The sequence below is a fragment of the Myripristis murdjan genome, chromosome 17, assembly GCF_902150065.1.
Source record: "Myripristis murdjan chromosome 17, fMyrMur1.1, whole genome shotgun sequence".
NCBI lineage: Eukaryota > Metazoa > Chordata > Actinopteri > Holocentriformes > Holocentridae > Myripristis > Myripristis murdjan.
Genome location: NC_043996.1, coordinates 32,292,637 through 32,307,288, shown reverse-complemented (window position 1 = coordinate 32,307,288; position 14,652 = coordinate 32,292,637). Strand labels below are relative to the sequence as shown.

At 42.5% G+C, this 14,652-nt stretch overlaps 1 protein-coding gene across 8 annotated transcripts in view; it reads right to left on the bottom strand.

Annotated features, from left to right (window-relative positions):
• The window catches only part of dlg1b (discs large MAGUK scaffold protein 1b), a 159,268-nt gene that overhangs the window by 132,500 nt on the left and 12,116 nt on the right, over positions 1–14,652 (bottom strand). For all 8 annotated transcript variants that reach the window (XM_030074623.1, XM_030074616.1, XM_030074615.1 and 5 more), the window contains exon 3: positions 5,640–5,803. In XM_030074623.1, coding sequence (XP_029930483.1) covers positions 5,640–5,803 — 164 coding nt within the window. The remainder of the gene's footprint in view (positions 1–5,639; positions 5,804–14,652) is intronic.

The following is a 14,652-nucleotide window of genomic DNA, read 5'->3' as shown; positions in this document are numbered from 1 at the left end:
AATTATCTGCCTATCTGGTCGCAGGACTGTCTGGAATTCATCAAGACAAGAGCAAAACTGCAGCAGCATATTTTGTTATGTCATGATGTTCATTTTTCCATACATGGTTCATTACAAAACTGCCCTGAAGAACATCTGAAATTTGAAGAGTTCTGAATATCAGTTCCAAACTTATTCCCTGAAACTCAACCCTGAACATCATTTAAGTCTGGGTGGATCAAGTTTGTTTAAGTGTCCCATTTGATCAAACAAAGACCTTATTTGCCTGTTATCTGTTCATATTTCACTGTCAATCATTCTCTGAGTAATAGCTGTCACATTTTCCTAGCAGCAAATATCTCAGCTGGAAACAAGAATCTTATCTCCCTGTCTAATTGTGATCGTAGCGTCTTCCTGTGTCCGTCCGTCACCGAGAGGAGTCGGTGGTGCTATGAGGACAGGAGGTGTACTGGTCAGACCGACAAAACGAACCAAAATGAATGAAGCACAAATGAGCCATGACCCCTGACCAAACCTGAACCACCTCATCATGTAGCTGCCATTCTTCTGTCTTTGGTTGCATCTTGGGTCTGAACGTGATCGATATAAAACCCTGGAGGAAACCTCAACAGTACAGGCTGATACGGGTCTCAAAAGTTTCATTTTGCCATTAAAATTGACTTGGGCAAACTACTTTTCAGGTTGGACAGACACCTACTGGTTAAACCATGACATTTCAATTTCAATCTGCAATTGGCTCATCTTGGTTACCTGTGATTCAGGTTACCTGGTTGGTCATAGATCAGCCAATAGCAGCTTTTAACCAGCAGTTGTCAGTCCAATTTTAAAAATAGTTTATATGAAAACTGTCACTTACATTACTCTGCATCTGCTGTTTGCAAGACTTCATTGGAGCGTCATGATATTCAAAGCCAAGATGCCTCTGTTTTATGGCTGCAGAATCACATCAAATAGAAAAGATCAACATGTTTTGTGCATCATTTTGGACACATTTCCCTGGAATTCAGCAGCTCATGTTTGGGATCACTGGAAATCTCCATGAGAATTTAAAATAAAATTCTGAGGCTTTGAATAAAGCAGAAAACTTGTGTACTGATGAGCCCGTCAATGGCAAAAGCTGAAGATGTGAAGAGGTACGATGTTAATTTTAAACGGTCTTCAGATGGTCTAATTTTCACATCTGTTTCCTCTGCGGTCAAGAGAGGATGAAGCCACTGAATCAGATCCCGTTTCGGACCAGATGCTTTCTGTCATGTGGCGTTATGTCAAGCTTTCCTCCAACGATTCACATCAGTCAGATTCAGACTCAAGATGCAACGAAATGCGGATGAATCACAGGAATACGCTGAGGCCATCCAAGCTACCCTGACCTCTGACCCCTTGACCTCTGACCCAGAAACCCCACCCTCCTTCATGAGGACTGGATGGGACATGCGGCGAAGGTGGACAACAGGGACACACCCCACCCACCAATCACAGGTGTCCAGTACTTACTTGTCCATCGCAGCAAGGTGAGGCTTTGGCCTGCGCCAACGTGTGCAGGATTTCATTTAGGAGGGGGGAGTCCTACGCGTGACGAGGTGCGTTTACAACCAGACGGGGCGGGGCAGGGAGGGAAAGAAAGAGAGGCATTCAATGCAAACAGGCAGCTCACCGCCACACCTGCGTCACATGGTGTCTAATCTTTATATCCTGTTTCAGAGCCAGACGGGCGGGGTTTACCACACAAAACAACACGGCGGAGAGTGAACGGGGACAAGAGGTTAATCTGCTACACTGCAACGTCGCCCTGAGCCAATCAGTCAGTCAGTTCATTGACAGAAAACTGATTGTAGTTTTGATAATGGAGTGGCTTTTGTAATTTATCCTGTAAAACCACCAACCAGTGTCTGATTCCAACTTCACTTCACATCAGGAAGATGCTCAGATTGTCTTCGTTTTCTCTGTTCATATGTTCATAAAATGAATACTTTTGGTTTTGTTGGCCACTGGTCAGACTGAGGAAGACATTCGAAAATGTCACTTTGGGCTGTGCTTGCTTTCCATGAAAATTTTAGACACTAAATGATTCATTGATTAATAAAAAAAAATAAATAAATAATCAGATAGAAAGTAATCATTAGCTGCAGTACTACTTCAGGACACTGTACCTGACACCCTTGTCCTGATGTGGTAAACCCCGCCCATCTGGCACTCCCACAAGGATAAAACAAACACTAAATTAAAAAGGCATTTGAACCCATCTGACTCAGGTCTGGTTAGAACGAAGTGACTCGACTACAGGCGACCCAGCTGTCAGGTTCTGGGGAAATGATGGGAGTTTCCAGCAAAAGCAAAGACAACCTTATACTCTAAAAATAACAATAACAATAATAATAATATATGCTCTTCCTGCAGCAAAATAAAGATAAAAATAACACAAAGCTCATGGCTGACCGCTGGTTCAGATGGAGCAAAAACAAAAGCGGGTCGATGGCGAAGCTCTGGTCCAGCGTGCGCTCTTAACTCATGTGACGCTTCAGCGCACCTGGGCACCAAGACAGGTGAAGAGTGAAGCTGGGCCAATGGTGAAGCTGCTGCAACTGTTTCTGCCAGCTCTGCCTTCCTGCGACAGGCCACTCGCCCTTGGCACACACACACACACACACACACACATACACACACACTAATCACCTGCTGAGACTGAGAGGCAATGCGGTATATTTTACTGCACTGTGAAGAGGTGAAGGGGTGAGGTGTCGCTGTAAACAAGCTGAGGAAACACGCCGTCCTGCCACAGTTCACCACAACACTACACACCTGACCGGGCACTAAACTGCAGGTGGTTATTAGTAATAATCTGAGACGTCCATGTAAGTAAATGTACAAAGTGTCGTTTCTGTCTGACTCCTATAACCTGCAGTGATCCAGCATACATCCACTTCATAAAGCTTTTCCATTTGTGCTGTTATAAACACTATGAACCATTCACTGCACTGAAGCATTGATTATAAATTACTTATTCATGATTCTCAAGAAAAAAAACGAACTAATTGCAACTTTCTGCATTTCTTTTTTAATGAACAGTGTGCAGGAAATTCACTTGTTTTCTTTTGTCTGATTTCAGAACAAAAATAAATTGTTGTACATTACATATTTATTTACTAGATATAAAATATGGAGTAAAAGTACTGACCCTAACAGTTGACACCGAATGATGGTTTGCAAATTGAATAGAATTTTAATATTAAAACTAAATTAAAAATTAAAAATTGAATACAATAAAATAAAAAAAATAAAAATAAAAATAGCTCCCAAAGCAAATCCTTCGCTAATGAATTACAAATCGGACTGAATCTGTGTTAACTCAAAGATTCACAGCTCCTCTCAGCGTCTGGTAAATCTCCTGTTGTTGTCCAAAAACTTTCCTCCCCCAAGCCCCCCCCCCAAATAAATCTGATATTGAAATCAATTTCTAATCAGGAAAGAAAACAATATCATTTCAATTCTTGCAGATTGTTGTCAGATAATTTGTAACGCCATCAATTGTCTTAAAAAGAAATGAGTGCCCTGCCTCTCTGATGAATGATGAGCAGAGAAAACACCGGCTTGTAGTCTTATCTGAAAACAAGGAGCGTGCACCGAGTCTACGGGGAAGCTGCCCGCCCCTAAAGCGATCTAACATCATGTGATCGGCACGCTGCCTTCATGGTCACTTCCCTAAAAAGATAAAACCAAGAGAAATCTTTTACACGTTCAGGTTTGTTTGAAATAAAGATGAAGAAGAACTGGCGAAGAGAAGAGAAACTCAAAGTCCCGCCCACGCCGTTTGATTGACAGGTGATCTGATGTGGGAAGCCCTGCAGCTCTACGTGAGCGGCATGCGAGGCGTTTGGATGATGTGATGATGAAGAACCAAAACAACAACAACTTGATGATGATGATGATGATGATGATGATGACAGCACGCTGCTTTGAAACGCTTCACATCGAATACTTTTGAAGCAGGAGAAGATCGACCGCTCGTCAAAAGTATCAGCTGACAGGAAGCAGATGGGAGGAGCTTCTCCGCTGCTCTGCGTTCATATAGGAAGAGCATACACACACACACACACACACACACACACACTGTACCAGCATGCTCTAACACACCCGCTCTGCACCTCTAGTTTGGTAAACAAGCAGACAGGAGTTTTGGGTCGTCGTGTTTCTAAACTTTTTAAAAAGAGGAGGTCGTCTGAGAAAACACATCTCTGCTGTCAGCTGGAGAAACACAAACAGCTGCAAACTTGTTTACGTGCTGAAATGTGTGATGTAACCCCACTTTTACACAAACACCTAGAAATAAATAGGCAATGTGCTTTGATTTATTCCTGATTTTTTTTTTTTTTTTTTTTTTTTTTTTTTTTTTTTTTTTTGCAGATGCATCTTTTCCAGCTGACAGCAGCAACAAGGACACCGTCCTTATAAATATGGCCACTGTGTTGAAGTCCCCCTCCACTCTAAAATGTGTTTTCCTGCTGTTTCTGTCTCCTGAACGGACCCCCAGCCAATCAGCCACAAGCTGACAGGGCGCTGCTTTGCATATCATTAGCAGCAGCTCTGGCCGCTCAGTTTTTTATTTGGAAAGAAACAACAAGACCAACTGGAAACGGCTGCAGCACATCAACAATATTACTGCACCTGAAAGATTCACTTCACGTTTTTTTTTTTTTTTTCATGGTGTTGCGGGACGAGATTCAGCATTCTATGAAAAGAGCTGTCCCACTCAAGTGTTTTATTTTGAAAAGATCAACCACTTAGCGAGATAAGAGAGTCACTGAAAAAATAATAAAAAAAACTTTTTTCACAGTTAGATTATGAAATACGGTACAATTTTCTTGAGTGGGGGGGCTCTATTCACAGAGTGAGGAGGTCCCGTCCCGGCCAGACAGGACGTCCTGGTTGTGTGGACAGAGCTCTGGTTACGAGCCGGTGTGCCAGCAGGCGGGGAGGGGCGGGGCCTATTTGCATATTCATAGATCCACGCATTTTTAATGAGAGCTAAATTTAGAGGTACATTTAAGGCGCTAAGGGATGTTTTCTCATGGAAAACCCTCTAAATATGTAACACCCAGGCTAATTTCAGGCTTTTTAGGGGCTTAATAAATGAAGAGGAGGGGGACTTCAACATAAACTAACAAACTTAACAGATACCAAAAGGCAGCATCATATTAAAAATTTGCCTCAGACTATTCACAGCAACATGTGCCAGACACAGCCAGTTAGCCTCCAGTAATCAGACTGGGAGGTATGGTCTTGTCAGAGATGCTGCCTTTTGATTTTCAGACTTATTTCAAGACTCACTTAGTTTCTATTCAATGTTCAGGTACACCTGAAGGCTTACCACTTCAGGTGTAAGAGAAACCTAAAACAGCCATTCAAATCCCCTCTCAGCCTGATATTAAGACATTTGCTGTGACTCAGTAAACATTTCACAAGACACAAAGTCCACTTCCTGTCCCACAAGCAAAACTAAACTTCCCAACATCACTACCAGGCTGGGAAATTGAAACCGATTTATTGTGCCACTGTGACAGAAATTTCCCAGCCTGATGGCGCCAGGCGTCTCAGTTCCCACTTCCTGCGTGCGAGCGGCGCCACCTGTTGGCCACACTCACCTCGATGCTGGTGCTAAGGCTGGGCAGAGTGTCCGAGGTCACCGTTGTGCTTTGGAGGCTGGAGAAATCCCACAGGTTCACGGGCGGCGTGGGATCCGCCCCCTTGGAAGACTCCGCCCATTTGTGACTGTCCAATAAGGTCACTTCATAAAATTCCTGGATATCTGCGGAAAAAAATAACAGCGGAGAGGCAGAGGCAGAGATGTTTACTAGACACCAAAAACGCAGAAAGAGAGTTTTGAGTCTAAATCAGATTGAAACAACGGGGACAGCACGTTCAAGAACTTTTCAAAGACCTTCAAGGCATTGTTGGGTGAAATTCAAGGCCTTAAACTGGCGATTTTAGGCTTGAAACAGGACCATGTTTACAATCACACAGCATGAAATCCATTTTTAAATGAACTCATGTTACAACAGAGAGAAAATACAGATGCATTTGAATGCTACATGTTAATTCATAGGAATAATATCTGTATTTTCAAGGCCTTTTCAAAAATATTAAGGCCTTTTATTTTTCTAAACTTGGAAGCATTTTCAAGGCCTGTAGGGACCCTGCAGGAAAAGCTGAGTAATAACTACAACAACTGATCAAATCCACCAAAATAAATCAGGATTATCATCAACAACACAACATGACAGTGTGTTAGGGCCACTGAAAGGAAAAAAAATTACAGACCCGAGGAAACAGGGTAATATTCCAAGAAAAAAACTCTGAATTTCCAAGATTAAAAGTCGTAAATTTACAAGGACAAAACTCACATTCTGAGATTATAAAGTCACAAATTTGCGAGAAATAAATCAGAAATTCTGAGATCAAACATTTTTTTGAGACTGGTCTTTCCTTTGGTAATTACATGGTATTATTTCATTATCGCCACTTTATTATTAAACTATCACCCCACTATTACCGTGTTATTTCCGAGCTGTAATATAGTGCTACCGAAAATACAAATGGAAAGAAGACATTTAATAGGTATACATTATGACATGGAAAATTGGGAGGTGGACGGTGGGGGGATTATTTTAAAAAATTGTTAATTTTAAAAATGTTGTTGCCTCTTACATTTTGAAAAAACTGAAGATGAAAGTAATAAAATGGATATGTGGTGTTTTCTTGAAAGCATCAAATGCAGACAATATTTAACACTAAAAAAAAAACTAGTGATTGTTTAATGTGCGTGTGTGTGTGTGTGTGTATGTGTGTGTGCATGCGTGCATGTGTATGCTGGGGGGTTGCAGGTCCACCTCAGCTGCTACAGCGTTCATCAGGTTACGGCTGCGTGTCGTCGGGGTCGGGTGATTATTCCTGTCGGAGCAGCAGCTGCCGGCAGGACGTCCCGCCGTGTAAACTTTGCTCTGTCCCGGCCAAACATGAGGGGGGGGGCGAGTCAACTCCAACCCACCGCCACCAAACACACCGCTGGTCCCTCCCACTCTGCCACCGCTTCGTCTGGACGGTCCGACGTTAACCTCCAGCTGAGCTCCAGCTTTACAGCGGAGTGCAGATACGAGGCTGCACCAAATTTCACGCCTCAGTGTTTATGCCAAATATCTGGACAGCGATACGATGGGTTCACACTTATTTGAAATTTAATGTGCAGCAACAGTGAAAATTAAGCATTCTTGAAAAAAAAGAGGATAATGCCAACAGGATGTGGAAGATGCAGTTACGTCTCAGTGTTTTATTGATCAGAACAGATCCATAACCCTAAATTTGACATCGTCCATATCGTCGCCTTTTCAGTATTAATGTGTCGTATGTTCATATCTAGATAATGACACGATAACCACCTATCATTCGATACTGAACTATATCAACCTGCACAGTGGAAATACTCAGCTCAGAGTTAACTGGGGCTGAACAATACAGTAAAAAAAACAGTGATTAATTTTGCAGATATGGCATATGTGATATGTGATATGATTCAGTTTCACTAGGAATGAGAATTTTTGCATTCTCATTTTCATTTTCACTAGAAAAAACATTTAAAACTGTTAGAATGATGATGGTGTGATTTTTGCAAATGAAAAAGTTTTCTGACATGCAGAAAACACAATTTGTCGGTCACGGCGTCTCTGTAGCACCGTTTTAAAAAAAAAATGAAACTAAAAATAATTTAAAATTACCATTAAATTACATTAGTCACATCAAAACATCCAGAAAAAACATTCATATAGTATGCCACATCCCTACTGTGTGTTTTTATTTGTTTTTATTTATTGTTATCTTCATTTTATCGATTTTTACGTTATTTTACTTATTCATTTAATTTAGTTAATTATTTAAACATTTTAATTTCTCAGCTTTAAATACTTATTGCTATAATTGTAAAAAAAAAAAAAAAAAAAATTTAAATTCCTTATCTTTGTCCACAGTCAAATTTTACTTTATTTGCCTTTTTTGTTTCCAATCCTAACTACTGCGCTGCGTTCATGAGCTGCTGGTAAAGTCCGACGTCTGGGACTTTGAAGCCAGATGGTAAAAGAGCGCTCGAGTGGAATCTAAGGCGATGACGCAGATAAGAGCACATGCTTTGGTCTTACGGGCTGAAGGATCATGTGAAAAACATTAAGTATCAATACTCAAAAACTTCTACAGCAGCTCCAAGTCCAAGATTTCCCTCTGAAATGTAAAAAGTTTCACTGGATGGAGGAACTCAAAGAGACAGAAGCTCAGAACTGGACTGACGGACGGGACGGAGACACTTCACACCTCAGTGATGTCTGGAGAAATCCAACAGACTCATAATGATGACTGAAAGAGGGGGGGCAAAAAGTGAAAAATAAATCATAAGTCAGGACGTTGGAGCCGCACCAGAAACAACAGCGTCAGTCGCGATCTAAAACGAGCGCCGCGGGCGGGCGACATTAAAGCCCCCCATCTGCTTTGCTGCGTTTCTGAATCACTCTCGAAAGTTTGTCTGTCCCTCCCTGAATCCTTTTCACAATTCATCCTCACTCCAAAATAATTTATAAAAATGCAATTATTTGATATATTCTTGTCTGTGATCTTAAAAAAAAAAAATCTTTTGATCAAGGCATCAGCATCAAATCGAATTAAAATCGAGCGAGCAAATGTAATTTCTGACGGGAACATCAGGGGAACGGTCTGATTTGAGGACGGAGCGGAAATAAATTAGAAAGCAGGACTTGCTGGCTCGAGTGATCCCACAGGGCTCCTGCAGGCCGCAGAAAGCCCTGCTCTGTCATTTGAAAACAACTGCCGTCATTCAGGCTAAATCTGCTCCTCTCCTGCCTCGCCTAAAAACAACTTCTGAGCGGCGGCGATGAAAGAAAAAGGAGATATAAGCGGCTGTCCAGATCATATCTTGCTCAGAGGAGAGTCTATTTTTTACAGCAGACTGTCATTTCAGTCTTTATTTATCCTTAACAAGAGTGTTTAAAAACCATAATAATTATAATAATAATAATCTTACAGCCTCTGTTTCAGGAAAATAAGACACATTACTTTTACTCAAAGGTATAGTTTGGCTTCACTGGACCAAAAGCCAGAAAAAGCCAAAACAGAAAAAACAGTCAAGTAGAAACCAAAGAATCAACCCAGGGTCCTGTGATCGGACTCTAATGGACTCACGTTTAACCCCTCACTGTTCCAGCCGGCTGACGGTCCTCCAGAGGCCGTGGAGGCTCAGACTTTAACAAACAGGCTTGGAGCTGCATCAGTTGCTTTGACTGGAAAGCTGAGACTCTTGTGGATTCAATGAGCCACATTTGATTCCTGTGTGATGATGTTGGCCCCCATAGCAGCCATTTCACTGCAGGCAGAGACTTTTGTCCAACTGGACGTCGCTGGAGAAAATGACCTCTAGTGACCTCTAGTGCCCCTTTTCCACCAAAAAGAACCTGGTGCTGGTTCGGTGCTGGTGCTAGAGCCGGTGCTTAACTGGTTCCAACAAAGAACCGGTTTGCTTTTCCACCGGCCGAGAGCCAAGCGGAGCCAAGTCAGAGCCACGTCATGACGTCAGCAGGAAACGTGATGACATGGGTGTGCGAGACGCTCGCTCGGAATCACAACAACCAACATGAATGAATGAATGAATGATACTTTATTAATCCTTTGCAGGAAATTACATTGTCACGGCAGCTTCATCACTTCAACACACACAAAATCGCACACTCATACAGTCCAGCGGCTGCAGCGTCTCTGTCTCTGTCCTGAAGCCGCTGAAACTGATCAGTGAGTCGGGGATGATGTTGGTGAGCCACGTTTCAGTCAAGCTTATGATGCTGCTTTCCCCATACAGTTTGTGTCCATATTTTATATATTTTATTTATTCTATCCTATTTTGTTTTATTATTTTATTATTATTATTATTATTATTATTATTTACTTTATCTGATTTTATTTTAATTGATCTTATCTTATTTTATCGTGTTACCCTACTGTGTTTTTTTACCTTTTTATTCTGCTTTTGTTGTGATATTTTGTGGTGTTTTATCTTGCTGTGCAGCACTTTGGAAAACCTTGTGTTTGTTAAATTGTGCTATATAAATTAAGTGGATTGGATTGGATTGGATATGATGCTGCTTTCCCCATACAGTTTGTGTCCATATGACGCTGCTTTCCCCATACAGTTTGTGTCCATATGACGCTGCTTTCCCCATACAGTTTGTGTCCATATAACGCTGCTTTCCCCATACAGTTTGTGTCCATATAACGCTGCTTTCCCCATACAGTTTGTGTCCATATAACGCTGCTTTCCCCATACAGTTTGTGTCTATATAAAGCTGCTTTCCCGATACAGTTTCTGGCCCCAGGTGGAGCAGGATCTGGATTTATTAGCCATGCAAAACTGCTTGTGTCTTTACAAGCCTACACTGCAATCCAGAGGCGAAAAACACAATTATTGCCGGCTACCCGCCCGTATTCATGGTCGGAACGAATGACAACTATGTTTAGTTATAAAACGAGTGCTTCCCATCCTTAAATGTGATTGGCTGAGCCGTGTTCCATGCCGTGGTAAAATCAGTGTAACCCACGGCTTCTCGGGACTTACTGCTTAACGTTTATAGCGTTTGCAGTTCCTGTTTTGTTTTGTAACCCCGCCCACCAATGACGTGGTGGGTCGCGTCATCGGTTCTTTCTATGGCTCCTGTTTAGCCCCTGCTCGGAGTCGGTGCTTGCTTGGAACCAGTTTGGCCCGTGCTTGGACGGTGGAAAATCAAAGACCCGATGCTAAGTCAGGCACCGGCTCCGAACCAGCCCTGGAACCGCTTTGGTGGAAAAGGGGTAAGGAAGAATCACAGCCTCATCAAACTTTACAGACACAAACTGGAGAGCGAGGCCGATCAGAGGAGCTCTGCTGCTCCAGACAGACTGACAAAGAGAGAGTTTCTGAGCAATATCCACACAGAACGCTCAACATCCAGTCTGCAAAGCCTGACTTATTTAAGGTCTTGATGTCTTAATGAGGCGCTAATTTTTGGAAGATTGTTGACCACCTTTATTAATTCTCAAGTGGTCAGAAACGGTTCAATTTCACACCAGATATGTTTAACATGGGTACTGAACACGGGAATGGCTTCATATACTTCCATCATGATGTTTTAACCCTTATACACTCCAAGTATATAAAAACCAAAGCACAGTGTTTATTCCAGATTAATGACTAGAATAACTCGACACACAGAGCTGAGCTGCATCTCAAATTAATCTTCAAGTTCACCGCTTCTATTTGGCTTCTACTGTCGACCTTTGACCCCCTGAAGATCCTCCGGGATGGCGAGGGGTCGATGATAGCGCTGCTTTAAAGTGAGTCAAGTGATTTCTACTGCAACACGTCTGTCTGTTTGGTTTATCAGCCGTCACGCTGCCACATGATGAGCCAAAACCGGCAGGTAACATCGGCCCGGCGCCAGTGTTTTCGTTTTTTGGTTTTTTTTTTTTGTTGGTTTTTTTTTTACTTTATGTAAATTTTCTGCGGCGTGCTCCCTGAGCCGGAGTCGAGCTGACGTCCCGGTGCAGCAGCGTCACATGAGCGGGAGGGGAAACCATAAAGCAGCACCTGTTGAAACGACATTTAGGCTCCGACCCTCCAGCAGCACCACCCGACACACACACACACACACACACACACACACACTTTGACCACAACATGACTTCTGGCATCTGGTGAGGGTTTCTTTTTTTCTTTTTAACCGTTTGAAACCTGCATTAACATCAGACTTCCTGAACGCATGAAGATTTGAACCCTTTGTTTCCAACCATGACGCCTGTCAGGAGCCTTTAACCTGCTCAAACCTGAGAACACTGGCCTCACTTGTTTAAAAAAAAAAAAAAAAGGAAAAAAAAAGAAAAAAAATGACCTGATTATTGGGGGAAAAAGAGCAAACTGTTATCAAAAAACCTGGGGAAAAATGTTCCAAAAAAAACCTAGTTGTAATTATTGTAATTATATATTTAAATTAAGTTAGAGGTAAGAAATATTTTCTTTTTTGGCAAATTTTCAGTTTTTTCAAATTTTCTTTTTTTCTTCTTTTAAACTTTCAGCACTTTTTTCGGTTGCTTAATTTAGGGTCATTTCTTTGTTTATGACTTTTACTTTCCTTTTTTTGCAGAGCAAACGCTGCCTGCTGTCAGCCTGCGGGTCGGCAGACACGGGGTCGACTCTTTGACCTCGACAGGACTTAATGCAGCTTGTTAACGTCTGCAGAGAAATGTCAGACAGAAGAGTCGGCATGCGATTATTATCCGTCAGGCACCGTCAGCGCCGCGTCGGAAACCCGCCTCCAGTTGGTCTGAAAGGGATTCTGGAGCGAAGTCAAAGTTCCTGTTCTGAGGCAGTTTGTGTTTGATCATCACACGTAACCTTCAGTTTGCTCTGCAGGCTTCACATTTACATCGGCTTTGTTTTGCTGCATCCTATTTGCCGCTTCACCGACCCGACTTCCCCCGCGGGGAGCATTACGGTTTCAACACCAACGTCCCGTCAAAGTGCCCTTGAGCAAGACGCCGACACCCGACACACGCAGCTGAGATGGAAAACTGTACAAATGTAAGAGAGAGAGTGATAAAGAGAGAGAGAGAGAGAGAGACAGACAGACAGACAGAGAGACAGAGAGAGAGAGAGGGGCGAGTCAGACAGATTAGGTGACAGCAGATGGAAATAACCTCTGGATCACATGCAGGCATGTCGCCTCATTAGAGTAAACATTTTTATAGTACACACACACACACACACACACACACACACACACACACACACACACACACACACACACACACACACCTCCACGACTCAATTTAGACACTAACCGTGCCTCTCTCTGTGTTGCTCTGTGATACAGAGTATTACTCTCTGTATCACATTCACACTCTGCACTTTAAAAGCTCACGATAAACTCAGCTTGAGACACAGCGCTGGGTCCAGAACGTCACGTCATATCACCGCCATATCTAAATCAAAATCTGAAAAGACGACGACTCGGAATGAAAAATCCCCTTTAATTCCTGAGACTAAAAAGAAAAAATCTAAAGTTAAAGCTGTAAGCATTAGAGGCCACAGGTAAAATGTCTTGACTGCTGTTTGCAAAGAGGGTTTTTTCCTCAGTTCAGGACAAATTCAGCGTATTATTGTTATCCTGATCAGCGGTATCATCAGTGTATGTGTGTGTCTGCACGCGGGCCTGGCCTGCACACACACACACACACACTCACACACACACTGATTGTGTGATATTTAAAAGCAGCAGCACGCCGGCCCGGACAAAATGCCACTTTATTTTTGGACGTACGGTTTTGACGAGGGTTCCCGAGAGCGGGCTCGTCTAAAATAACCGCGGCCGCCCGCCGCCACAGATCAGCCGCCATAAAACCACCGGCCCCGCCCTCCACTTCCTGAGCCGCGTGCACGCCGAGGACGGGGAGCGGCCAAACCTCTCCCAGCTGGTTTCCATGACGACAACACCACGCTGACCTCACCACCCACTGTCGCACACTAAAGAATTCATCAATCGCTGCAATAACGACTGATAAATTAATCTACAGTGAAAATAATCATTAGTCTGAGACTCCTGACTACAGTTATCAGAATTTAATGATCTGCTTTTTAAGAGCGTCTCAAGCCAAATTAACACAATTTAAGTTTGATTTTGGGACAAATCATCAGTTTCTTGTTGAAAATCTTTACAGTTCGGTCTGTATAAGGTCAGGTCTGTGTTTTCGGAGGTCAGAGGTCACCTTTAGGCTGGAATATTAACCAAACATTTGGATTATTTGAGTTATTGACTGTTATTCTGACATTTTCTGCAGCTGGAATAAATCTGACCAGGCTGTTTCACCGCGGGTAAGTTGGTTTATTGATCAATATGAAGCGAGATGGGCTGATTTACAGTCTGCAGTAAAACTGGAGTGAAGAAAGACTTGAGTCTCTGAAAGTTCATGTTCATATCACAGTGGAATGAATGTAAACCAGCGGCTGGAGGAAAGGGAGGAGAAAAAAATGTTATATATTAAAAAGGTTCATTTGGCCTACAGATGAATGTTAACCACAGTTTTTTCTTTTAAAAGAAAAAAATTTTACCTTACAGGCCTTTTAAAAGAAAAAGCTGTGGAGAAAAAATGTTATGTCTGTCGTAAAATACCACTGATCGCTTATTTTATGTTGTTTTATTTACACATTTCCAACTGAATAAACTGCAGAGGGAAGATAAAATTCACCTCGAGGCTGCTGCACACAAACACCCCAACAAACACACCAAGAAATTACACTTTTCCAGTCAAATGTCGGAATCACAGAAATCTCGGAAATTCCCCCTGCTCTGTCATTTTTGTTCTGTCCACGATGCGCCGTCATACAACCAAACTTTACCGCACACAGAACGTCACATTTTTTCACTTTTGACATTTTCTAGGCTGGAAAACGTATAAATAAACGTCCAGAATTTCCCTGAGCTGTTTCACCCAGAATTCGTTTTACGGTTCTCAGAGAAAGGCAGGCCGATGTGAGTGAGTCTGTGGGCGGGGAGCCGTCAGCGGCTTCGTGTTTCCTCG